This window comes from Cryptomeria japonica, chromosome 5 (assembly GCF_030272615.1).
Source record: "Cryptomeria japonica chromosome 5, Sugi_1.0, whole genome shotgun sequence".
In the NCBI taxonomy this organism is placed as follows: Eukaryota; Viridiplantae; Streptophyta; class Pinopsida; order Cupressales; family Cupressaceae; genus Cryptomeria; species Cryptomeria japonica.
In genome coordinates, this window is record NC_081409.1 from 403,723,686 (window position 1) to 403,746,799 (window position 23,114).

At 34.4% G+C, this 23,114-nt stretch overlaps 1 protein-coding gene across 1 annotated transcript in view; it reads left to right on the forward strand.

Annotated features, from left to right (window-relative positions):
• Positions 1 to 23,114, forward strand: part of LOC131076485 (uncharacterized) — a 265,484-nt gene that overhangs the window by 203,340 nt on the left and 39,030 nt on the right. The window contains exons 7-9 of the mRNA XM_058013697.2: positions 9,162 to 9,226; positions 18,627 to 18,693; positions 18,856 to 19,038. Of these exons, the coding sequence (XP_057869680.2) occupies positions 9,162 to 9,226; positions 18,627 to 18,693; positions 18,856 to 19,038 (315 nt within the window). The remainder of the gene's footprint in view (positions 1 to 9,161; positions 9,227 to 18,626; positions 18,694 to 18,855; positions 19,039 to 23,114) is intronic.

Sequence of the window (23,114 nt, forward strand, 5' to 3'; positions counted from 1 at the left end):
GTAAAATATGAATGGATACCTTTGCATTTCCAATCTGGCACTCTCAGCTACCTGTGCTATTGGACAAGACTCCAACATATTTCCAATGAGAAATGGAAAGGAAATGGTTTCTTTTTGCTTGGTTCTTTGGAAGCCTTGATACGTTGCCAATTGCCTCAGAACTTCTAGCAAGATCATTCTATTAGTGGGATAGATTGGAAGTTGATAAGGACATCCGGTAAATCCATAGACTCATATCTATGTGAATCTTGGAAATTGGATAAACCAGGATCCATACTTGCTTATCAAACTTTTGGCTTCCTGAGTGAGCCTCTGATGGGTTCCTGCTTGCAATGTTCTGGTGATTTACATCAAGAACGCATCATTTACCCGCTTGAAGTGGGCCTTCTCGATAAGTTGCAACTTCGGATAGCAATTATAGGACTTGAATTCATTTTGCCTACTATGCCTTTGCAAATCAATCCGGTGTATTTGTAGTTTCTTGCTAGTAGATAGATAATGTAGGAGCTCATGTAAAAGGACTTCGTCCTTTCCAAATTTTTCAGCTGCTCTATTAGGTCGTCGCTGATTATTCTGGACCAATTGAACATTTTAATTCCAGAGGTGATTTCATCGATAAAATATGACATCCATGTTTCAAATAGCACACTTTGAGGGCTGCCCATTACTCTATTCAGCAGTAAAATGATATTACCATACTCCTTGAAGTCAGTGCGAAATAATCTCTTTGGCACTTTCTTAAGACTGGATCTTGGCTTTTCCAGCCACTATATATTAATATTTGTTGCACAAAGTTCAGGCTGATCTTCATAAAGTTTCCTGATTTCTTCTTTGGATTTATAGCGATTGTAATTTGGTATCCCATATGCTTCCTAGATGGCTAACTCTCCGAGATGAGCCAATACTCTTCCATCTGGTGCAACAATTTCTCTCTCTTGGACATTGTAATGTATGGCACATTCAACCATAAGCTCAGCACATTCCATAGCTGGTGGGAATCCAGCTGCTTGGACAATGCCATTTTTTATCATCCGGCGAGCAATAGGTGTTGGCAAAAATCCATCTTGCCCACACATTCTCTTGAAATCTTTGAAGTCCATGTGCCCGAGGTTGGTATTTGTGACATTTTTCCATTTGGAATTGATCTTTGACTTTGGTTGCAACCCTTTATTGGTGAACTTCATCTGAGCCTTTCTTGAAGGTCCTCCTTTGGTGGTCATTAACCTTTGAAATTATATTTTGACTGAAAATCTGCCTTCAATTCTGAAAATTCTGTCTTTAACTTATAAAAAGCGCTTTGTTCTCTTGGAAATTATGTCCAACTCAGAAATTTCACTTTATCTTCAAAACATTCACGTCGAAAATTCACTTTATCTTCAAAAATTCACCTCAAAAATTCACTTTATCTTAAAAAAAAAATCTCTCTTTCAAAACTTCAAGAGTGAAAAACCTTCAAACTTCAATCTTCAACTTGAGAATGAATTGAGAAGGACAAGTCGAATTGATATAGAGTTGGAGAAGTTCGATTTTTAGAAACTTCATGTTTTTTTTGTTTTATGTTTTCCTTAGGTTCATCGAACTTGGACTTGTTTTATTTCTTCCAAAATGGAACTTTAATCTTCCCTTTGAGTGAGTTGGCATAGGACCTTCTAGATTCTTCTCGAGTTTGAAATTTTTTTTGTGTTGGATATTTTGAAAATTTCTAAGTGTTGGAAAAATACCAAAATATTCTAAGTGTTGGATTGATTTTTCAACCTCCAAACTTGATTGATCCTTTGTTAATGGTGGATCTTCATGTGCTTCATGTCACGTTTGTCTTTTTCTCTAGCCATTTCTTCTTTTCCTTGGCAAACTTGATCATCTTCATGCCAATTTTACCTAGGCAAACTTCTTATTTTCCAAGCCATACTTCATTTGATCATTGCTTTTTACTTTGGCGGACTTCACCTTGGACTAACCACCTTGACATTCGTCCTAGGCAGACTTCATAACATCTTGGACGATGTCCACTTATGCCTAGGTCGAACTTTGCTATGCCTTGGACATTCTTTTCAAGTGCTAGGCGGAGTTCATGAACCTTTGGACGTTTTACTTGTGCTAGGGCAGACTTTAACTTTCATGTGCCATGCCAAATCCACCAAGTGCTTGGGCGGAGTTTGCTGCTGTTTGGACACTTTGACCAAGGTGGACTTCATAGTGTGTTGATCATCTTTCTTTCTTGCTGGGCGGACTTGGTGTTTGTCTTGCCATTCAACTTCTTCCTAGGGCGGACTTGGAGAGTGTTATGCCATGTTAGCTTGGGCAAAATTGATAGCTATTTTTGTTATGGCGAACTTTAGGCTCGTTGGACGGATCTTACAACTTGCATGCCAAGAGATGATCAGACTTGGCTATCTCTATGCCATCTTTCTGGATGAACTTTTCTCTACATGTGCCATCTTTACCTTTGGCATGGCTAACTTCAAGGTTGATTTGCTATTGTGCATGCTTATTTGGAACAAAACCTTGTCCGGAGATTTCACCCTGCTTTTTACACTTGGAGACACAAATTTTTGATTTGAAGATGGGACTGTTGATGCCATGACCCAAGGGACCCAATCCTAGGTCTACTTTCAAAAAAGCAAAAAAAGCAAAAAGCAAGTGAAAAAAAGCTACTTCATGGATTGGTCCCAAAGTGCCAAAAATAAAAAGTGCAGAAAAAAGCAAAAAAGGAGAATTCCTCAAAAATAGGAAGGTGTCTGAATTGATTTTAAGCGATTGCGATCTTTGCCCTTCAGGCCTTTTGAGTGCTTCTGTGACGTCTAGACTCCAGACACAATTTTGAGCATGATTTCTCTCTTTGGCTCGGATGACTCTTGAAAAACTCTAAAACTCTCCAAAAAAATGGATTTACGAAATTGCAAAGCTAAGACAAAACCCTAAAAAGCAAACAACTAGGGGTCCCCATTTGCAATGCGGCGATGTGTGAAATAAGTCACAACGATACTTCAAGTTCAATATCAAAATAATAATATTGAGTTCAAGCTTCATTGTTTCAACCTAGGTTGCAGGGAAACGTCTCCCTAACCACCTGGTATGGGTATCCGGTACTGGTTTGCGTATCCAGTACTGGAGGCGCCTAAGGATTCTCTGGTGCGTCTGGGAGACTTGGGTGGGAGATGGGAGCAAGTATCTCGACGAATCTTGGTCGGGAATAGTGACGTGCAACTTTTTTGCAACTTTTCCGCCTGTCAAAACACTGTCGCAACCTTAAAAAGTTTCTTTTTTTTGTATCAAAACACTGCCGAACACATCTGAGTTGCGCGAATTATTTTATTCAGGCATTTTTAACCACGCAAAGGGATTTTTGGGTTTTACGGGCGAGGAAGGGTAATCCGAATCGAATTTGTTCTGTGTGAACTGTGAAACAAAAGATAATCTGTAATCGCAATAATATTTTGATTTTCTAATTATCGTTTTGTTTACCGTCGTTTTTTCATGGGTTCTACGATTTTTTTGGGTTATACGATTTTTCACAGTATATGAACTATGAATGTTCGATGGTTAATACCTGAAATACATTATAAATGCAAAAACAAATTCACAGTATATAAACCGTGAATGTTCGATGGTATTAACCATCGAACATTCACGGTTTATATACTGTGAATTTGTTTTTGCATTTATAATGTATTTCACAGTATATAAACTGTGAATGTTTCGAACATTCACAGTTTATATACTGTGAAATAAATGAAAAAGAAAAATTTCACAGTTCATATACTTAAAATAAAAAATATTGTCATTGCTTAAATAGAGTAATATTAAACAGACTAATTTATTTCAAAAAAAATTAATTTAATAATTTTCAATGTTTCATAATACTTCTAATTTAATTTTTTTATATACTAATACTCAGTATTATAAATATTTTTACCAGAAATTACTATATTATATAATAATTCTGGTAAATTACTAATTAGTAAAAAAATTTAAAAAATAATATACTCACACCTGCCAATACATGTTTCACATTTCACATTCTATACTCATTTCACATTTATGTACCTAAACTTCCTAGTTAATGTTAATTATTGTTTTGAAAGTTCAATGTTATTATATTAAATATTTTCAGATTTTCTATAAATTATTAAATTATATTAAAAAAAATTGGCGTCTCCAAGTACCCCCATCTCCTATTTTGAAAAAATAACCGTACCAGTACCAGTACCAGTCTCCGACGTCTCCAAGTACCCCTGTACCCATGCAATCTTGGTTTCAACAATTGGAACTTTTAACTTTTAATCATCAAATGGATTCTCTAAATCATCAATGTCATCATCATCATTGACATTAGATAAACCACACGCAATAGCAATGCAACTTGCACTAATAGTGTTCTCGCTTTCTGATTTCTCAAATGCAACAAGTTGAGAAGTGGAAGCATTGCAGTTAGTATGCTTTGGCTCTATATCCCACATCTTTGTCTCCCCTTGCTTGTAGTCTTGTTGCTTGTGTGAAAGGAGATGCAAGTTGGAATGCACATATACTAAGTTCCCAAAGGGGAATGATATTGGCTGCTTTTGTGATTTGTGAAATGAATGATGCTAGTCATTTTTAGTGCTTGTAGGCCTTTAAAAAGCTTTTTCTTTTAAATGTTAAAAAATGTTTTTTTGGTTGAAAAATGTAGACTAGGCTTCCGATGTGGTTGGGAGTGCTTGGGCACATCATTGGACAACTAGGGTATGTCCTTGCTTTCCCAAGTACCATGTGGGTATGTCTCACTTCCACTCAGTCTCGTTCGAGGTTTGATTCCTTCCATTTTTGGTAATGCAAATCATGAAGGTTAAAAATAGAATTTGACTTGTTATTCATATGCAATTTTTTTGTTTTTGGTCGGGTTGGGCTTTCGGGTTCGCCTAGGATGAACCAACACACTGTTCAACATACCCTAGCCGGATCCGTAGGGAGATCGAACTGGGACTAGTACCGGGTTCGAATTGGATTGGGACCGAGCCTTCTAGGGGGAGAACCCGGTATCAATTAGATTGTTGCCTACTCAATTGGTCAATATAGTCTCAACTTACAAAGAGGATGAGAACATGTTTGCAAAACAGCAAATGGAACAAAGATTGTACATACACAACCCCAAAAGGTAGTGAAACTTGCAAATGAACATAGTTATCCTTTATAGGGCAATAATACCCCACATGCAACAAAAGAAGACCATTACAATTTTTTTGGCTCTACTTTAGAATTCTTGTCATACACTAGTCAAATTTTGTTGCAATCATACTAGCAATTGTGACAAGTTAGAGACAACAACTAGTTCAAAGCCCCTTCTGAGATATTATAGCCTATAATAGAGAGAGATTTACAGAGAAAACCTTATAAACATCCCCTTCTCCTATTCTACAAACAATGCTTCATCATTTGCAAAGCCATACATTCATCATTTGATACCTTAGAATCTGCCCAAAAACACTTATTGTAAAAACTTAGCTTAGTGTCCAATCATTGTTACATCTTAAAAACATGTATTTATAGCATTACATTCAATATTAATCCTTGGGTGGGAATAGAGGATTGACCAATGAATGTTTAGGTTGACCATGTTTGTTGCATCATCTTCACATGGTTGTACACTTGAAAGTTTGAAACCATGCCCGTTGCTTGAACAACCATATGATATTTGTATACAACTCATGTCTTTGAGGGACCTATAGGTATGAGAGGCATTTGAAAGTCTTCCTTTGTCAAATCGTATCCATTTGTGAATCTTAATGGTTTCCTAGGTTGCTCAAAGGTGGGTAGGGTTTTCTTTTTGAATGGCACAGTTTTGAGAAAATGCATGCCAATGGGTAAAAGAGAAAAATAAAACTCTAAATTGGGCTTTATGCATGCAAACAAAAACGTAGATGATACTGCAAAACAACTAGTTCAATCTATGTTAGTTATTGACAACAAACCTATACATTACTTGTGTTGTTTTGATAAGATGGCTTGCAAAATCTTTACAAGTGTTTTACTACCTTCTAGTTGACAAAATAGTCAAAATATCACTTGCATTGGCAAATGTGATTAAGAAAATCAATAAGACCTTTAGAAATGTGTACAATACTCGCGGAGACACTAAAAAAGAAATTAAATCAACATATTTAAAAATATTCCATTTAGATTTGTAGCATGATATTACAATTTGGGAGAAAACCTAGAAAGTTATAATGTAGATAATGCCCTGGAGCTATTGTGGGAAAGGAATCCTAATGGTCTATAACATTGGCCATTTGTTTTCAGCTTTGCATCTTATTATTCCATCCCCCCTTTTTGAAATTTATTTTGAAAAAAATAATATTTTTGTTATTGTAGACCACCATGTAACTTGGGAAGAAGAACAACAATCGTCTGCATTTGCATAGGCTATCCATGTCTAGTTGTGGTCATACACTTAGAACCATGCCTTTGAGATCAGCAACCCCATGTTTCTATACACAAATCAAGTCTTAGAGAAGTCCATTAGTACTAGAAGACTTGTGAAAGCCATCTTCCATATGGTTGCATGGCTTCCCAAGTCATTATAAGCGTTTTGGATTGCGTAGGGAAGTAGAAAATATTTTCCTTAGTTGCTTGCATAAAATTGATGAAGAACAAGATATTGCAATCTTTGCATGCAAGATAAGGTAAAAACCACATGATCTAGAAGATCGAGAACTAGCGTGAGCATTAATTTTGAAGTCTTCATCATCCATCATTGCAATTGTATACACATCCATGCCATCGAGGTGGGCGATGGTATTTTAGGCAAAAAAGACTTGTTGCACTAGGTCTAAGGTCAAATCTAGTCATTAGTGGTGTTTTGGGAAGTTCAAGAGAGTGGTTGAGCCAAACAAGAGAAAATGTAGAATTCTGATTTATGTTTTGAAGTGAAAAAGGGGAATGTGTGATTTTATTGTGTGGCTAGACATGGGGAATAGGATATTAGGGTTGACAAATGATTGTTTGGTAGTCAACTTGAACTTTGCACAAGAAGAACTACACAAGAAAAGGCATCGAAAACTTTCACGGGGATTTAATGTGAAAGTAGACATTGGGATAAGACATTTTATTGAAGTTCGGAAGTCCACCTAAAGATTTATGGAAGGATTGGAGTAAGTTTGATGGTAAAAAGCAATTTTTTAGGTTGGAGAGGGAACGATGCAAGGAAAAATTGTAGGGTTGAAAGGGGGAAGTGGATGTGGGGAGAAGGAAGAAGTTAGGACCTACTTTGAAAGTCCACAAAGGTGATGAAAAGGGAGATTTGTGGGGATGTAAGAAAGGAAAGGAGGTTGGGACATAAGGACAAAGTTTGGATGTCTATCGAAATTTGACAAACAAGAAGAGGTGAAGGAAATGGAAAGGGATAAGTACTCAAGAGACCTTATGGGGACTTTATGTGGACTAGGAGGTCAAGCTAGAACAATGGATAAGTATGAAATGTTTGGTAGTTGACCAAAAGTTTGCAACTCTATAGAAGTTAAGAAAACAATCCAAATACTCCCAAATTTGCATTTTTTTGGATTTTTGCAGCTTCTAACATATGATGAGGATATTGAGAGGGATGAAGAACAACACAAAGGAAATTTTGACCAAGGGATAACCATTCAAAATTTTCTTAGATTGGTTATAAGTAATGGGCATAATAAGGCCAAATGGACATGAGGGCTTAGACTTATGAAAATTTAGGCATTGTTGAATTGGGCTCAAAAAGGGCCAATGCACATTACAGTCTTTAAATGGTCAAACAACTCTTCTGCTACTATGGACCAGTGGAATCCTCTAATAAACCTCCTGTAGTAGCTACGGAAACCAAATAATCCTTGTGATTGTGGTAGTGCCCTTGGAATAGGCCATTCTTGGATGGATTGCACCTTGGTTGGATCCATTTCTTCTCCTACCCTATTGGTTATGTGGCATAGGTACAAAATCTTTTGCATCCGAAACTCACATTTTTTCCCTTAGCAAAAGTCTGCTGTTTTAGAATAGCTAGCACTATATCTAGGAGTTTTATGTGTTCTAAGCATGTTTGACTATAAATCAGAATGTTGTTAAAGAAGACCAACACAAATTTTCTTTAATAAAGTCAGAAAATTCCATTCATCACAATTGGAAGAGGGTTGGCACATTGGTGAGCTTAAAATGAGCCCCAACACCTCCTAATGTAGTTATTTTCTGGAGGGAATTATACATTTAAAAAATGTAATAATTATCTATTTTCCCTCACAAAGACTTTATTGAAATAATTATAACATTTCATGTGCAAAGGCCCCGTTATATAGGAATCCAACATTTAAAACACTTAATCACCTTTCCGATTACCTATTACACTAAGTTGTCCTTTTAATATTTCTCAACATTAGATAGCATTAGAGAAATATTAATTAATATCTCAATAATTCACCCAAGTTGTGGAAAGCACTGAAACTACATCAGAATCCAACTTTGATCACACCAAGATGATATTAAAGATGTAGGAGGATGATTGGAGCCAATTGGGTGAATCACTAGAAAATGAGGTGAGGGAATTGCTTGAGTTAAAAATAGAAACTTACTAATAATAGACAAAAGGTCAAATTCAACTATAAACATCTGAAGGAGGAACTGCACAGCCATAGGATCAAGAGTCCCCCCAACCACACACAATAGCCTACTAGGAACCAATTATAGGCTAACAATGGCCAACTGCTTAGGCCTAGACAGGGAACATTGCTCACACACACTTTTCAATATTTTTCCACATTATAACATTAACTTCTGATAAATTTAATATATTTGTATTTGAAACTATAAGAAATTTCAGGTCAAAAAATGTACTTGTGTATCCCCTTTCCTCTGTTCCTCTCTCTTTCACTCTTTCACTCACATACAGAGAGAGAGAGTGTGTGTGTGTGAGTGTGTGTGTGAGAGAGAGAGAGAGAGAGAGAGAGAGAGAGAGAGAGAGAGATGACTCCAGATTTTTCCGGATTTTGTTGTTTTGTATGTTTTAAAACTTTTTTGCATTGAATTGTGCTTATTTTGTCGAGTTATTTTATGTTTTTAGGTGAACATTCAACTTTCTTATGATTTTTATTATTAATACCTAATCATTATTCTGTTTAGTAAGACTAATTACACTATTTTATGTGAATCTTGATTTGACACTGGAGGATGTAAGTACCAAGCTTGAGGAACAAAAAGATGAGCGAATTTCTCAGCTCAAAGAAAATGAAAAGTAAATCTTCCAATTCTCAGTATTCTTTTCAGGAATCTGTTTTGTTTATATTTACTTTAGTTTTCAATTGAATGTGCTTTATAATGATTACCATACTTGTGTGTTAAATGTTTTTCTCTGATCTTTAAGGCAAATTACATTTTTAGCATCAATTGGTTTCTCGAAGTGAAGTTAGCTTTGCATGATATAGGACCTTATATAGTGTCATGTCCCCAAATAGACTCCATCCAGTATTGTTAACATTAAGAAAGCTCCTTGTATTATCTTTATGAAGATAACATTGTATAAGCTAAACCAGATTGCGATTGTGATGAACGAAATAATCAATAGATTTAAGATTACAAAAACTATCAACAGAGGAATATATGATGAATGGAGGAAGCCCTCTTGATAAGTATGGCATTTACAGATACCAATTTGTAGTAAGCAATCAGACATATTTAACACTCCAAGTTCCTTCTTTGGAAGGCATTCTATATGGGAGATCAATACAATTGGATACAATGACAATATAATTAATGAAGACGTTAACCTCAGTACAAGAGGTGGCAGTCTGAACAAAGGTAACTTATGTGGATATCCATGAAGCATTTACTCTCCAATCGAAGCTTACGTATCACCATGCTATGGATAAACGACATAAACTTACATATATCAATTAGAGAGGACAATATCGGATAGCCATTGCCTTCATAAGGGAGTGATCACAATCAGGAATCGATAAGGAGATTGAGAATATTAATATGCAATGGAAAAATATACCGATTTATAAAGCCATACGATGAAGCACTTGCAGAAGCGATTAGGATTGATAAATCAGCCAACACTGATTGGATATGTTTTAGATAAAGCATCAATTAATAGAGGCAGTGAATCTACATAAGCAAATTAATCAATATTCATTAACTGGTCAAAAGAGAACAAGAACGATTAATACAAGGAGAGCTACGATTTTATAGGACATCGTTGGAGAATTATTTAAGGGAGTCGATAAAGTCACAATAACATAAACCAGTGATTATCCTAATTGGGTTGTTAGTTGTCTAATGAGCAATAATTACAAGTGAAGATGTGGCAGCGATTAAAGAGGTGATAAAATAATCATTAGTATGATCAATGTAGTTATGAAGAGGTGCGAACCAATTATGGAGAGAAGAGACATGTCTCTCAAAATGTATCCCCTCCCATTGCACAAAGATATAAGATAAAGTTCGTTCACAGTCCATCAATCATCAATTCAGTCTATCTTTGATTCTCTTATCCATTTTGGATTCGCTCTTCCAAGAGTAGTTGCCTTTGGCATTTTGGTGGCAGAAGGAGCATCTCTATCTCTTATTTTTTATCCTCGGTGGAATTTATCTATTGTTTTCTAATCCAATCGGATTGTTCTTCAAAGAGCCTTTACCGGAATCAAGATATCAATTGCTTAGGAAAATAGTCTTATACCAGAAGGAGCACGATTTTCTATATATAGAATTCGTAGATTGAAATAATATCATTCTGTATACTTTGAGGGGTATTTCAGATGTTACATCAAACTATCCAGTCCACGCATTGTCCTTTTGAGTAATATTATTAATGTCCGTCAGTTATATTTCATGGTCCATATCAATTACAGGATAACATCAATATTATTAAGGAAAAAATAATATACCTTTAGTTTCCCGGAGTCCAGTTTGGATCTGCTCTGTAAGAACAAAGTGCCTCGTAGCATTTTCAGTTGTAAGCAATACAAAAAAATCAGTCAATTCATTATAGCACTCCATAGTATATCTTATTGGGTGACTTGTCAAGTACATGGAAGATTATAAAGGATGGAACACCACGTGGGGAGTCTTTGATCTGACAGAGCTATCAGAATTAATAAAAAGGACATCAATAGAAACTCAGAATTATTATAGTAGATTAAGCTTGCCCAAGTGCTTTGAGGGTCCCACACAATGATTATTGATATTCCTACAATAATGCTTTGAGGGTTCCACACAATGATTATTCATATTCCTATAATTAAAGCATTCTAAAATAGTGTTTGCAGCAGTTAAAAGGTTTGAGAATTTCACAATTATTGGTTGTGTTTCTAGCAGCAGCCCCACTAAAGGGGATGGGACCCACTTGAAAGACCCTTGGAATATTGGTTGTGATTTTCATTTCAGCCCACTTAAAGCCTTGCAGATTATTGATGGTGATTTGAGCCATCAGCACTGCCCAAGGGTCAACAAGGCCCAAGATAGGTCATCAATATGTTTTGAAGTTTTTGTTTGGGAATTAGCTATTTATTTTTCAGATTCGGATTTATCTAGTAGAGCAGAAGTCTACAATATAAAAGCACACATCTCAAGTATATAAATCAGAGAAAGCCATCAAGATAAGTTCCATCTTCCGAAATTATTCTTAGCAATATGAGTTAAAAATTATAGAAAAATGTCTTTAGAATCAATGAAATTATATTTAAAAATGTATTACAATTCTCACTTTATGTTAGAATTGTTGTTTCAGGGCTAAATCAAGGTGAATCCCGAAAGGGGACGTTACATATAGGAAATGCATTTTTTGTGCGGAAAATGAATCTTTTATATGTAAGCAATTCTTTTGTGGCTTTAGCCATATTCCATTATTTTAGGGGCTTTCATTCTGCTTGGTATTGCTGTTTTTGTTGCTAGAGAAGTTTTAGTGGATGTGTACGTTACATTTACTATACCTTTAGATTGTAGCACACAGAAAAGTGGCTATTATATTTTTGGTAAGTTATGAGTACAAGATGCTGCACTTGTAAGCTTTTATATTTTCTTCAATAGATTTGATTTGTTTTGTGACAATGTCCTCTATTTCGTTACTCACTTTAGGTTTGGCTACAAACATGAATTGTTGATTATTATTTCACTTATTTCTCAATAAGACTATTTGCATAGTTGCTGTATAAAATAACCTATCACATATCAAAGCTAAAATCAACCAAACAAAATATTGGAATATTAAAAATAATTTGTAATTGTGTATTTAATATCAAATTTGAGTATAACATCTTATTGAAATATTTGTAATGTTAGCGGTATAATTAAGATATTAAATTATATACAATAGTATTGATATAAAATCATAAAATATTTATAATAAAAAGTAAAGTGTTTTATATTAAATTATAAAAAACTCAAATTATGAATTCATCTACAAATATATGTTTCAGAAATTTAAGAAAATGAAATTTTCAATAATTCAAGATTAATGATGTATTTTTTCTAAAGTTTCATTTTGTCAAACAAAAACATGAAAATGAACCTTGTGAAATAATATAGACACACACACACACATTAAGATGGGAAGCAATTAGGTTATATTTATGAGTCTAATTAGCAAACTATAAGACATGCATTTAGGTTGACGTAGAGGGACATTTATGCTTCCATGTTGAATATTGCTCAATTTTGGCTTGTTGAACTTGAGAACCTTTAGATCAAGCCCTTTGTTGGTCAAGCTCATAGATGCCAATGCACTTGGCTGATATGTTATCTTTATTATTACCGGGAGACGCGTCATCAGACCACTAGGACGCGTATCCTGTACTAGAAACGTCTTTGGAGTCGGCAAGATGCGACAGGGTTCGGGCAGATAATATCTCCCAACGTCTCTTGTGAAAAAAATGAAGTCTCTAGACAAAAATTTGGTTAAATGGCAGACGAAAACAAAAAACGTGACGCCAATTGAAAACTCAAGCACAGAAAGGTGACATGACCAAACAAAAACGCAGGCACAACAACACGAACACACAAAGCCGAAACGTGAACACACAAAGCCTTTGAAAAAACCGTAAAAAATTGTTCTATTTCACCTAAAAATTTGTACGGAATAGGGCTTGAGCATTTCGATTAAAAGCTACCCTTGTGTTTACTTCTCCACGGACTTCGATTCCATTATGTTTTTTTTTTCTTTTAAATTGGTCTATATTTAAATTGGCACCTTGCAACTTACAATGCATGGTAGTTTGTGGTTAAATTTTTTTTACTATTTTTTCCTAGTATGATAAGCTTATTCTTATGCCTTCCATCAATTGTATTTTCTCATCACTTGAACTTTTTCCATGCTATACATTTAATTTTATTTAAGTTTTATATTTTTTTCTTTATGTTTTAAATAATATCTATTTTTTAATTTTTGTTTTATATTCAATATATTCAAATTAAAAATTTTAAAATATTAAAATAAGATTTTTATTATTAAATATTTATTATTTATATATTAATATAATTTAAATTAAAAATTTAAACATATTTATAGTATAATGATATAATATTTTAAAATTAATTATAATATATTCAAAGTTAACGTAATATTACTTTTTTTTATCGTTTTTATAAAAAAATGTTGTGTGCAAGTATCCCTGTCTCGTAGTAAACCTTGGTTTTCTTTTTTAATTTTTTTTGGCACTTTTATGTTTAAGTGGGTTATTATCTATTTTCCACGATGTTTTGGGGATGGTGACATTGGGACAATAGGTGACATGCTTTTGTGGACAGCAGGCCAGGGACTATTTTTGGGTGATGGCAGTGAGACAGCAATATAAATATATAATAATTAATATAAATTATATAATTTTATATTATTTTTTTATAGATTATATATATTTTATTTATTATACATCATATTATAATAAAACATGTTTACACGGTTAATTAGGTGCTTAATTAGAGGTGAACAAAGGGCATGCACCTAATCTCACCCAATTGTCACTCAATTGGACTTAATTGAGCTAGGGGTTATAAATAGGGAAACAAGGAGTCAATCAACCCAGGGGTTATGAGTGAGGAAAAATGAATTGAAATAAAGTAAATAATGCAATGTAAGATAATAAGTACTATACAGAATAGCATTGGCTCTAATATATCATTTTGTAGTAAATATAGTATTCCATCGTCTCCAACAATTTATTGTCCTCTTTGGTTTCCTCTCCACTATAGATTTGATGCTTATTTAAAAGAAGAAAATAAATTAAATATGAATTCTTATTATACTATAGTGTTAAATTTTTTTGCACATCTCCTTGAATGAGTTATATTACATGAATATCATGATTTGCATGTTTTGAAATGGTGTAAGTTTTTATGCTTCACACACTTATGATGAAGTTTTAATCACTTAGCGATCCTCATTACTACCTTATAATGCAAAACTCTAAAACTCTAAACAATCTTTAGTTTTCAGTATATAATTTTTCATGTTGATTCAATTTTTTGATAAGATCCCTTTCTTTCCTCATTTTACCAGTCATTGTTCAATTCTTGTTTTCCACGTTCATGAATGGCATTTTTAGGTTCTAATTAGTGTATGCAAAGATTCGATGAAAAAACACTCTTCAATGCATCAAATGAGACAAATAATGGAGTTTGGTTGAGGGAAAATATGCAACATTGACTAAAGCATGGAAATGAGACATTCTAGTGTATTGGAGTGTGCCAATGCATTGAGTGGTCCATGTTACTATAGGTTTTTGTTTCCTAGTTGATTATTTATTTTTCTATTCTTTTGTTTTTCTTACATCTATAATTAAGCTTGCTTAGAATTAATAATGTGAGTTTTAGGGTGAGTAGGTGCAAGGTGTTGGCATCTTCGATGGGAGTTACACTTGCCTATTTTAGGATATTGTAGTGGGCTCTCTCCATTGGTTGTATTTGCCACCTCTCCCCTCTCTCATTTTCTATATATTCTCACCTCCTTTATAGTCTTTGAATTGTATTTTGTAGCTATTTACTCTTGCATTGTTCTAATGTTATTTTCTTTTTGCAGTATTTGCATTTCTCTTTTAGAGACGTATTTGCATTTCTCTTTTAGAGACTAAGTTCGTGTTGCTATTTTGATCTTGTACCATTTACATTCACAGTTTTATTTTATATTCATTTGCACCATAGTTTGAAGACTCTACAGGGTTCAGCCAAGACTCGCGGGTCCGTTGGCTTGCCGAGTCAACATGCCACAGACTTGCGAACCGAGACATATTGAGCCACCAAAAAAATTGTGATTTTTTTATATGGATTTGCGTGAGTCCTAGGATCAGACTCACGAGTCCTGCCCGTTGGACTCCCACGCTTGCCTAGAAATGCCTAGCTAGGTTAAAAAGTCACTTTTTGGTTTTCTTGTTTTCATTTCTTTTTGCTGTTTGTTGCTAAATATAGGTCTGCGTTGTGAAGTGGGATTTGAAGGAGTGGAGAAGAGGAGCATATGAGATTAAAATTGAGTCAACTGATTTTTATTCTCTCTTTCTTTTTTCTTTGTTTTCTTCTATTGAAAATAAAAAAAATGTTGAAAAATAGGGGGGAATGTTGGCAAATTGTTTTTCATTTCCCTTCATGAATCATAACCTATTTTCTAGTATTTAGCTTGTTTTTGAAATCTATTTTCAAATGACTAATATCATCCCATATGAGAAATCAATGATCACCGATAGCACCATAAGCGTCATAAGCCTTTACATATAGTTGGTTGTTTCTTGGATCTCAAGGTCAACATGAGGTTTTGAGTGTGCTTTACATGGTCAATTAAAGGGATCAAAGAAAACTCTCAATTTAAAGTGATGATCATATTTGAGATTGATATCTTTAGACTTTTGTAAGGGGATCTCTTTGTTTGAAATGCATGTGAGTCGACTTGGATGACAACATAGCAAGGTAAAAGCAAAATGAGTTGATTTGTTTTTCATTTTAGATGTATGGTGGGATGGGTTTGGTGCTAAGATGCCAAATCTTTAGAGGTGTAATGTCCCCTTTCTAGCCACTCTCGTTTTATGATTGGTTAGCCTATCATTGGCTCTCGTAGGCTAAGTCAAATGTTTAGGGGGTTCCCAATTGCTAGAGATCAGTGTGTTATTTCTCTCAGAACTCGGTACGAGTACAAGTTTGGCCTTTGTTGGACACAGTTTGGTACACTTTCTATTTATAGTAAGTCATCATTTTAGGAAAGTCATGGTTTCTATTTATAGTAGGGCACTTGGACAAGCTATGTTTGCAGTGTCGATCCCTTGCACAACTAGTTTGATAAGATAATTAGAGATTTACTATTTATAGTAAATCGGTGGTTGATAGAGAGGGGCCCTTACTATTTTTAGTAAGGCAATTGGATGCGCAGTGGACATAATGGTTAACTCCCAGGTTCAGAAGGAATGGAGAAATAATGATTATTTGTGGAGATATGTTATATAAATTATTAATAAAGTGATTACTTTATTAATAATTATTTACTAAGTGCAATTATAAAGTTATAGAGTCACTTTATACACAATGGGGCCATGACCCTCAATTTAAGTGATTTAAAAGTGAATTAAATGATAATGATTTATGGGGCCAAATATTAAAGTAATTTATAAAGTCAATGGGGCCATGACCCTCAATTTAAGTGATTTAAAAGTGAATTAAATGATTATGATTTATGGGGCCAAATAGTAAAGTAATTCATAAAGTCAATGGGAGAACATAATATACATAATGATTTATGGGGCCAAATATTAAAGTAATTTATAAAGTCAATGGGGCCATGACCCTCAATTTAAGTGATTTAAAAGTGAATTAAATGATTATGATTTACGTGCCAAATATTAAAGTAATTTATAAAGTCAATGGGAGAACATAATATACCATTAAAAATAATATTAAAGTGCATTTATTATTTATGAGTATGAGTGCCCGAGTTTGAAAAGTTATTATAAAGTTTTATTAAAACCCTAAAAGTGGATTTCAAAAGGGAATTAAAGGCATTTAATAGTTGAGAGGATATAAAGGGTTTCAAAAAGCAAATCAAATTGATTTTTGATGTTATTTGACTTGTGCTTTTTGATATGAGAGCTGAGTGTAGAAATACACAAGGGTTTCAGTCATCTACAGCATTGGAGAACGAAAACTCTTCTGTGTTTGTGCAATTTTGAGGTTGTGCAATACCAGCTTATATTATTGCTTGAGAGGGTTTCATCCAGGAGTTCTATTTGTGCTTAAAAGTGAAGAATTTCATCTAGGGTTTGAAGTTTTTGGAGGTTTATCTACAGCAGACCCAGGTATTCACCATTGGCAGCCATTAATGACAGATTACAAGCTTATTTGAGCAGATTGAAAGCATATGTTTGAGGGTTTTGAAGAGCTGATTCAAAGAATACATTCCAGATTTCTTACTGCAGCATTTAAGAACAATACATAGCCAAATACAATCTGGCCTTACCATCCTAGACAGGCCATACTGCTGTAGCATGTGGCACGTGTGGCTGTGATCAGGAGGATGTGTGAACCAAAGAGCAGATCGCCCAAGTTTGGAGGTCTTCTTTCATCAAAGGTGGACGCCTAGCATATACAAGGTGTTTAGCATTGAATATAGGGTGGAGAAATCAGTGAATAAAGCAGATCAATCACTTTCAGCTGTCACATTCATTGATAAATGTGCATTTACAGATTTCTATAAAAGTGAACAGCTTGTCTTTCCGGATATGAAATAACAATCTTTTCCAGCTCTCTAAATTGCATTCTAGTTTCAGAAATTCCTTTATGCAAAGCATAGTTGGTTTATTATCAATTTGCATCAAACATTCAAAACCAAACACAAAACAAAACAATATCTATCATTGGCTTAGCAAGTACAGACTTTGTAAGACAAGTGTTTGACAATATTCCTTGGAGCTCAATTAAGCAAAACAGGGTCAGCTTATTGTTGTTGCCTCCTCTCTAACATAGTTGTGATTTTTGCTTTGGATGCCATTTGATATCAAAATCTATATGTTTTGTACACCAAAGCACTTGAGAATACTTAAATATTTTAAAATCTTGTTTCCTTTAGCTCAAATCTGCTTTTGTACTCCTTTGCTTGATTTATACCTACGATTGATGTAGCTTGCAATTGATTAGTTTTTTGTCTTTAAAGTTAATTTATAGAAGAATGTATAGAACAACTTAAAAGTTAAAATACTTATAAAATCTCTTTGTACCAGAAATGTTTTGATTTGTTGGGTTTGTGTTCTGAATTTTAGTCCAAGTTCAAATTCAGCCTGCTGAGTCTGAGTCTAGTAACTATGGAGCTTTCATCATTATTATTATCAAATGTTAGTAAATTTAGGCTGAATCTTGTCTCTTCATTATGATGCATTTCTTTGGACAATATGTCATATCTTAATTGTTCTCATCTCTAAGTTACAACGTGTAAATTCTTTTCTGTGGAAATTTTTAACCAGGCTTTCCTGCTTCTGTGCTTTGCTTCATTCATCCATGAAGGATTGTAATTGACCATTAAAGCTTATTTTAATATCATGTAGTCCTCTTATGTGTTAAATAGGTGTGATTACTTGGTTTGTAAAGGCTAAAAATGACACACTTATAGATTCACATACAAAATACAAGCCAAAATATGGCACCTAAAACATGTAGATGAATGTTTCCAGGCTAAGGGACAGGCTCAAGCAATTCTCAGAGCAGTATGAAATTTGCAAACAGCAATTTGAACAGCAGGTCTGTTTTTATCATGTGCTCCTGATTCCTTACTAGGGTAAACAGAAATGCTGTTTATTTCTGTTTGAATGTTTGGCTGCTGTTTTTTTTCTAATGTTGACATATTGTGTTTTCATAGTTTCTGGAAGTATAGAGTTGAATCATTGCCCTTTATCTGTGCAGTTGAAGAAAAAAACACTAGAGCTTCAACTTGCAGAAATAAAGCTTCAGCAACAACAAGAGGCTTGCAACCAAGAACAAGCAAAATCACAGCTATATACTGAGCAGATTACACAGTTACTGACAACTGAGAAAAATTTACGTTTTCAGTTGGCTGTTGATGGAGAAAAGTTTCAGGAATTTCAGGCATGTTTTCCTTATTTTATAATCTAATACCAATTTTAGATGGATACAATTTTTTTGCACAATCAGTACTGGTTTCAACAGTATCTTTACCCAATATGCTTTATTAACAAACATATATATATGGGGTCCATGAGGGCACGTCGCTATTCTGCTTGTGACCCAACAGGGGAATGCCCTTGCAAAATAGAGACATACAGGGGTGGCTTACAGGATGTCTAGGCATCTCTTGAACATCTGCGAGTTGTTAAGAGCCTTTGTTTGAAAAGAGAATATTTGAAAAATAGAAAATAAACATTCTAAAAGACCTTCAACAATAAAATGGTCCCCCAGTGAGCACCCCGATCGTTTAAATAAAATTTAAATCCTTCCCACTTCAAACTGCCATTTTCAAAGAGGAAGAGGTTGAGGTAGATGTTGAGGCATGTTTCCAATTCCCATTGATTATTTGATCATTCATCTTGCCATTTTCTACTTTGAACTTCATTATTCGTGAAGCTTAAATTTTAATGAATTTCGAAAACAATAAATAATGCTAAGTTAGATTGCAACTTTTGTTATCCCCCACTTTTGTGCCTCATGGGACCCAAGGTAAGAAAATAGAAAGAAAATCCTTTTTCTTGTAGCACACTCTAAGGCAGGGAATGATTCTTTCTTGAATGTCCTGAAGATCAGTCCATGCTTCTGCCATATTTGCAATCCTGGAGAGTAAAGAGGAAGTTTGTCCATATGTCAATGCTAACCTTTCCACGAATGTGGCTGCCTCTTTACCTGCGTTTTCCATCCATGCCCTAGTCTCTTTGGCTGTCACTGCTTCTTCCTCAGATTTTCCAACTGTTTCCCGTGAATTCAAAAGTGGAGGAGCTTCTGAATTTGCTTGATCAAGTGGCTTGGTCAAATGCTGAATATAATCCCTTAGGCATTCAACTTCTTTCTTATATTCCTTTTTTTTTCCTACTTCTTTGTCTAGTCTTGCCTTCATTGAAGCAATTGAATTATCCAAATCTTTAGCTTCCTGCTTCTTGGTAGTTGGTCCCAAATTGAATGTAGTGATTTCATATTCATGATAAGCAATATCTCCTTTTGCCTTATCTACCTTTGGTACAACAATCTGCACTGTCCTACAGCTGGCTTCATCTCTCTGGATGGTGGAAAACCTCTTGGCTGGCTTCTTCGTGGTAACTTGTGTAATGTCCCCTACTAAGTTTAGGTCCTGTTTTAACCATAATTCATCTATTTCTATACGTTTTGACTTAAAAACTAACTTGAGTAGGAAACAAATCTATTTTAACATGAATCAAATCAGTGATAACATAATCTTTTCCAGATATGGAATTGATAATTCAATCCGACTCATAGTTTCAGATTTATTTTGTTCATTCAAATTACTAATTCTATATACATACATACATATATATATATTTATATATTTATTGTGAGATAGTATTAAACCATATGTTTTACTGCAGAGTAATTCTTTATAGAATATTATTTGTTTGATCAACCCTTATATATATATATATATATAATATTTCCTATAATATAAATTACTAGCACTGCTATTTTCCAAAACACTAATCATTATTCTACCTAATTTGATTCTTCATTTATTTGTCATCTCTTAAAGGTCACACCTCTTTGATAAGTCACATCTTCCTCATTCGCATCAGTTCATTATACCAATAACACTCTTAGTGATCGCTGGCAACTTTGGTTGATAATCAATCTTCTTTAAAGGTGGCTTCTCTTAGTAATTCTGTTTTAAGACTCGATCGTTGTCATTAACCTTCTAATATGTATCTATTAGTTATGATCATAATCAAATCGGACTTGTACATAAACAATAGCTGCTTATCATGATCGATGCCCAATTAACTCTTAATGTTGATTATATTTGTGTAAGTTATTTAATCGATATTTTTGTTTATTGTTTACAATATAATTAAGAGATGTCTATTATAAATGATTTCTTTATTCTGTTATGATCAGTGAACATGACTAATCAATCCATGAACATATAGTTTGTAATCATCGCCGCTTATTCATCCATCAATTCTTGTTTACAATCGCTCCATACTATTCCTATTTCCCCAGCGATTAATATTCTTCCAATCTGTTTGGTTACTCTTTTATGTAGACAGTGACAGCCTTGGTTTAATTTAAGTCTTTCCCACGACCAATCCATAGTAATCAGTGGTTAATGAAGGGTTGGTAGCACCATAGCTACGATATGTATTATTATCCACGGTAATCCTGAATGATCTCTTTGTGCTCTATTAGTATCATCAGTTGTTTCGTATGTGATTCTTATAAAGGATTGATCTGGTGGGTTGGCTAGTTGTGTGTCTACTCCATGCTTGTTATAGAATAAATAATGTTCATAATAATACTGATTTACTCTTATTTGAATATTTTCAGAATATTACTATTAAAAAATATTTATTAAATAATATTTAAATAATAACTTCAATTAATGTTTCATTAATAAATATTAATTAATAATAATTATTTCGCTTAGGTTTTATATAAATAATGATTAGGGAGGGGACATGACAACTTGTTCTAATCTGGTCAAGAAATCTGCCATATCATCTTCTTTTTGAACTTCTATTTCTTATGTCTTTTTCTCTCCTTCAATCAATCAGGAACAGTGGGCTGCTCAATGCCTTCCACTTCCTGATTGCCTTTTTCACATGCGATTCCTCGAAGGGTAGAAATCATCCCTTCTTGAAATTCTCCTTCTTCAAAATCCATTTCATTGTCCGACTCCGCTACTTCTGTGTCGGTAGGAGATAGAGGCTGCTCATCTTCTTGATGAATTAATTCTGTCTTTTCTTCATGAATTGGAGAAGGAATATTTAACTCAACCAATGATTCATCAACAATTAATATATAGTTTTCATTCTTAAATGTGGCAGAACGAGATGGTTTTATTCTTTGCTTCTTCTGAGCAGGTTCTTCATTCACAACCGCCTTCCCCTTCTTTTTAGCACCTTCAATTGGTCTAGCACTTTGAGTTGCTTCCTCATTTGAAGAATATCCTTCTGCTTCACGCATCAAGTCACAAGTCAAGATTATATTTCTCCGTCTTAATCTATGACACTGCTGTTCAACCACCACCTGGAATATTTCATAACTAACCGCATCAAGGTGGTCAAGTCTTCATGCTCTGGTTCTGACCATTTGATAGGAGAAGGAGGTGCATGCTCATCAAAGCCAGGCTGAATATATTCTGCATTATCTTCCAGCCGATCAGGCACAAGAAAAGGCTCAGTCGTTCTGATCAAGCTTACTAGTAGTCTGGAAAATGGTCTTTTCTTGATGTCAAACTCATCTATAACATTTGCCCAAAAATCTTCTATGTCCACTCTATGTCTGAATCTCTCTCCATTCACTGATCCAATATTGCCGGGAGGATTAAAATTAGCTCTGGATCGGTAGAATGTAAAGGGATACCACTGCCTTTATAGCCTGACACTTTCAGCTGCCTTTGCTATCAGACAAGACTCCTCCATATTTCCAATAAAGAATGGAAAGGATATTGCTGCCTTTTGCTTTATTATTTTGAAACTTTGAAATGTTTCTAGTTGTCTGAGAACTTCAAGCAGGACCATCCGGTTGGTTGGATAGATAAGAGGTTAGTAAGGACAATCATTAAAACCTTGAACTATTATGTACGTGAATTTTGGAAATTGGATAAACCAGGATCCATACTTGCTGATTAAACTTTTGGTTTCAGGAGATAGCCTCTGGTGAGTTCCTCTTTGTAATGTCCTTGTGATGTACATCAGGAATGCATCATTGGCTCGCTTGAAATGGCCCTTCTCTTTAAGCTGCAATTGAGGATATTAGTCATCAGACTTGAATTCATTTTCTCCATTGCCAACTACGCCTCTGCAGATCAGTTCGGAATATCTAAAATTTCTAGCGAATGAGTAGATAATGTAGGAGCTCATGTAGAATGACTTTGTTTTCTCCAAATTTATCAACTGTTTATGAAGATTGTTGCTGATTATGCGAGACCAATTGAACATCTTGACTCCCGAGGTAATCTCATCTATGAAGTAGTGCATCCACGT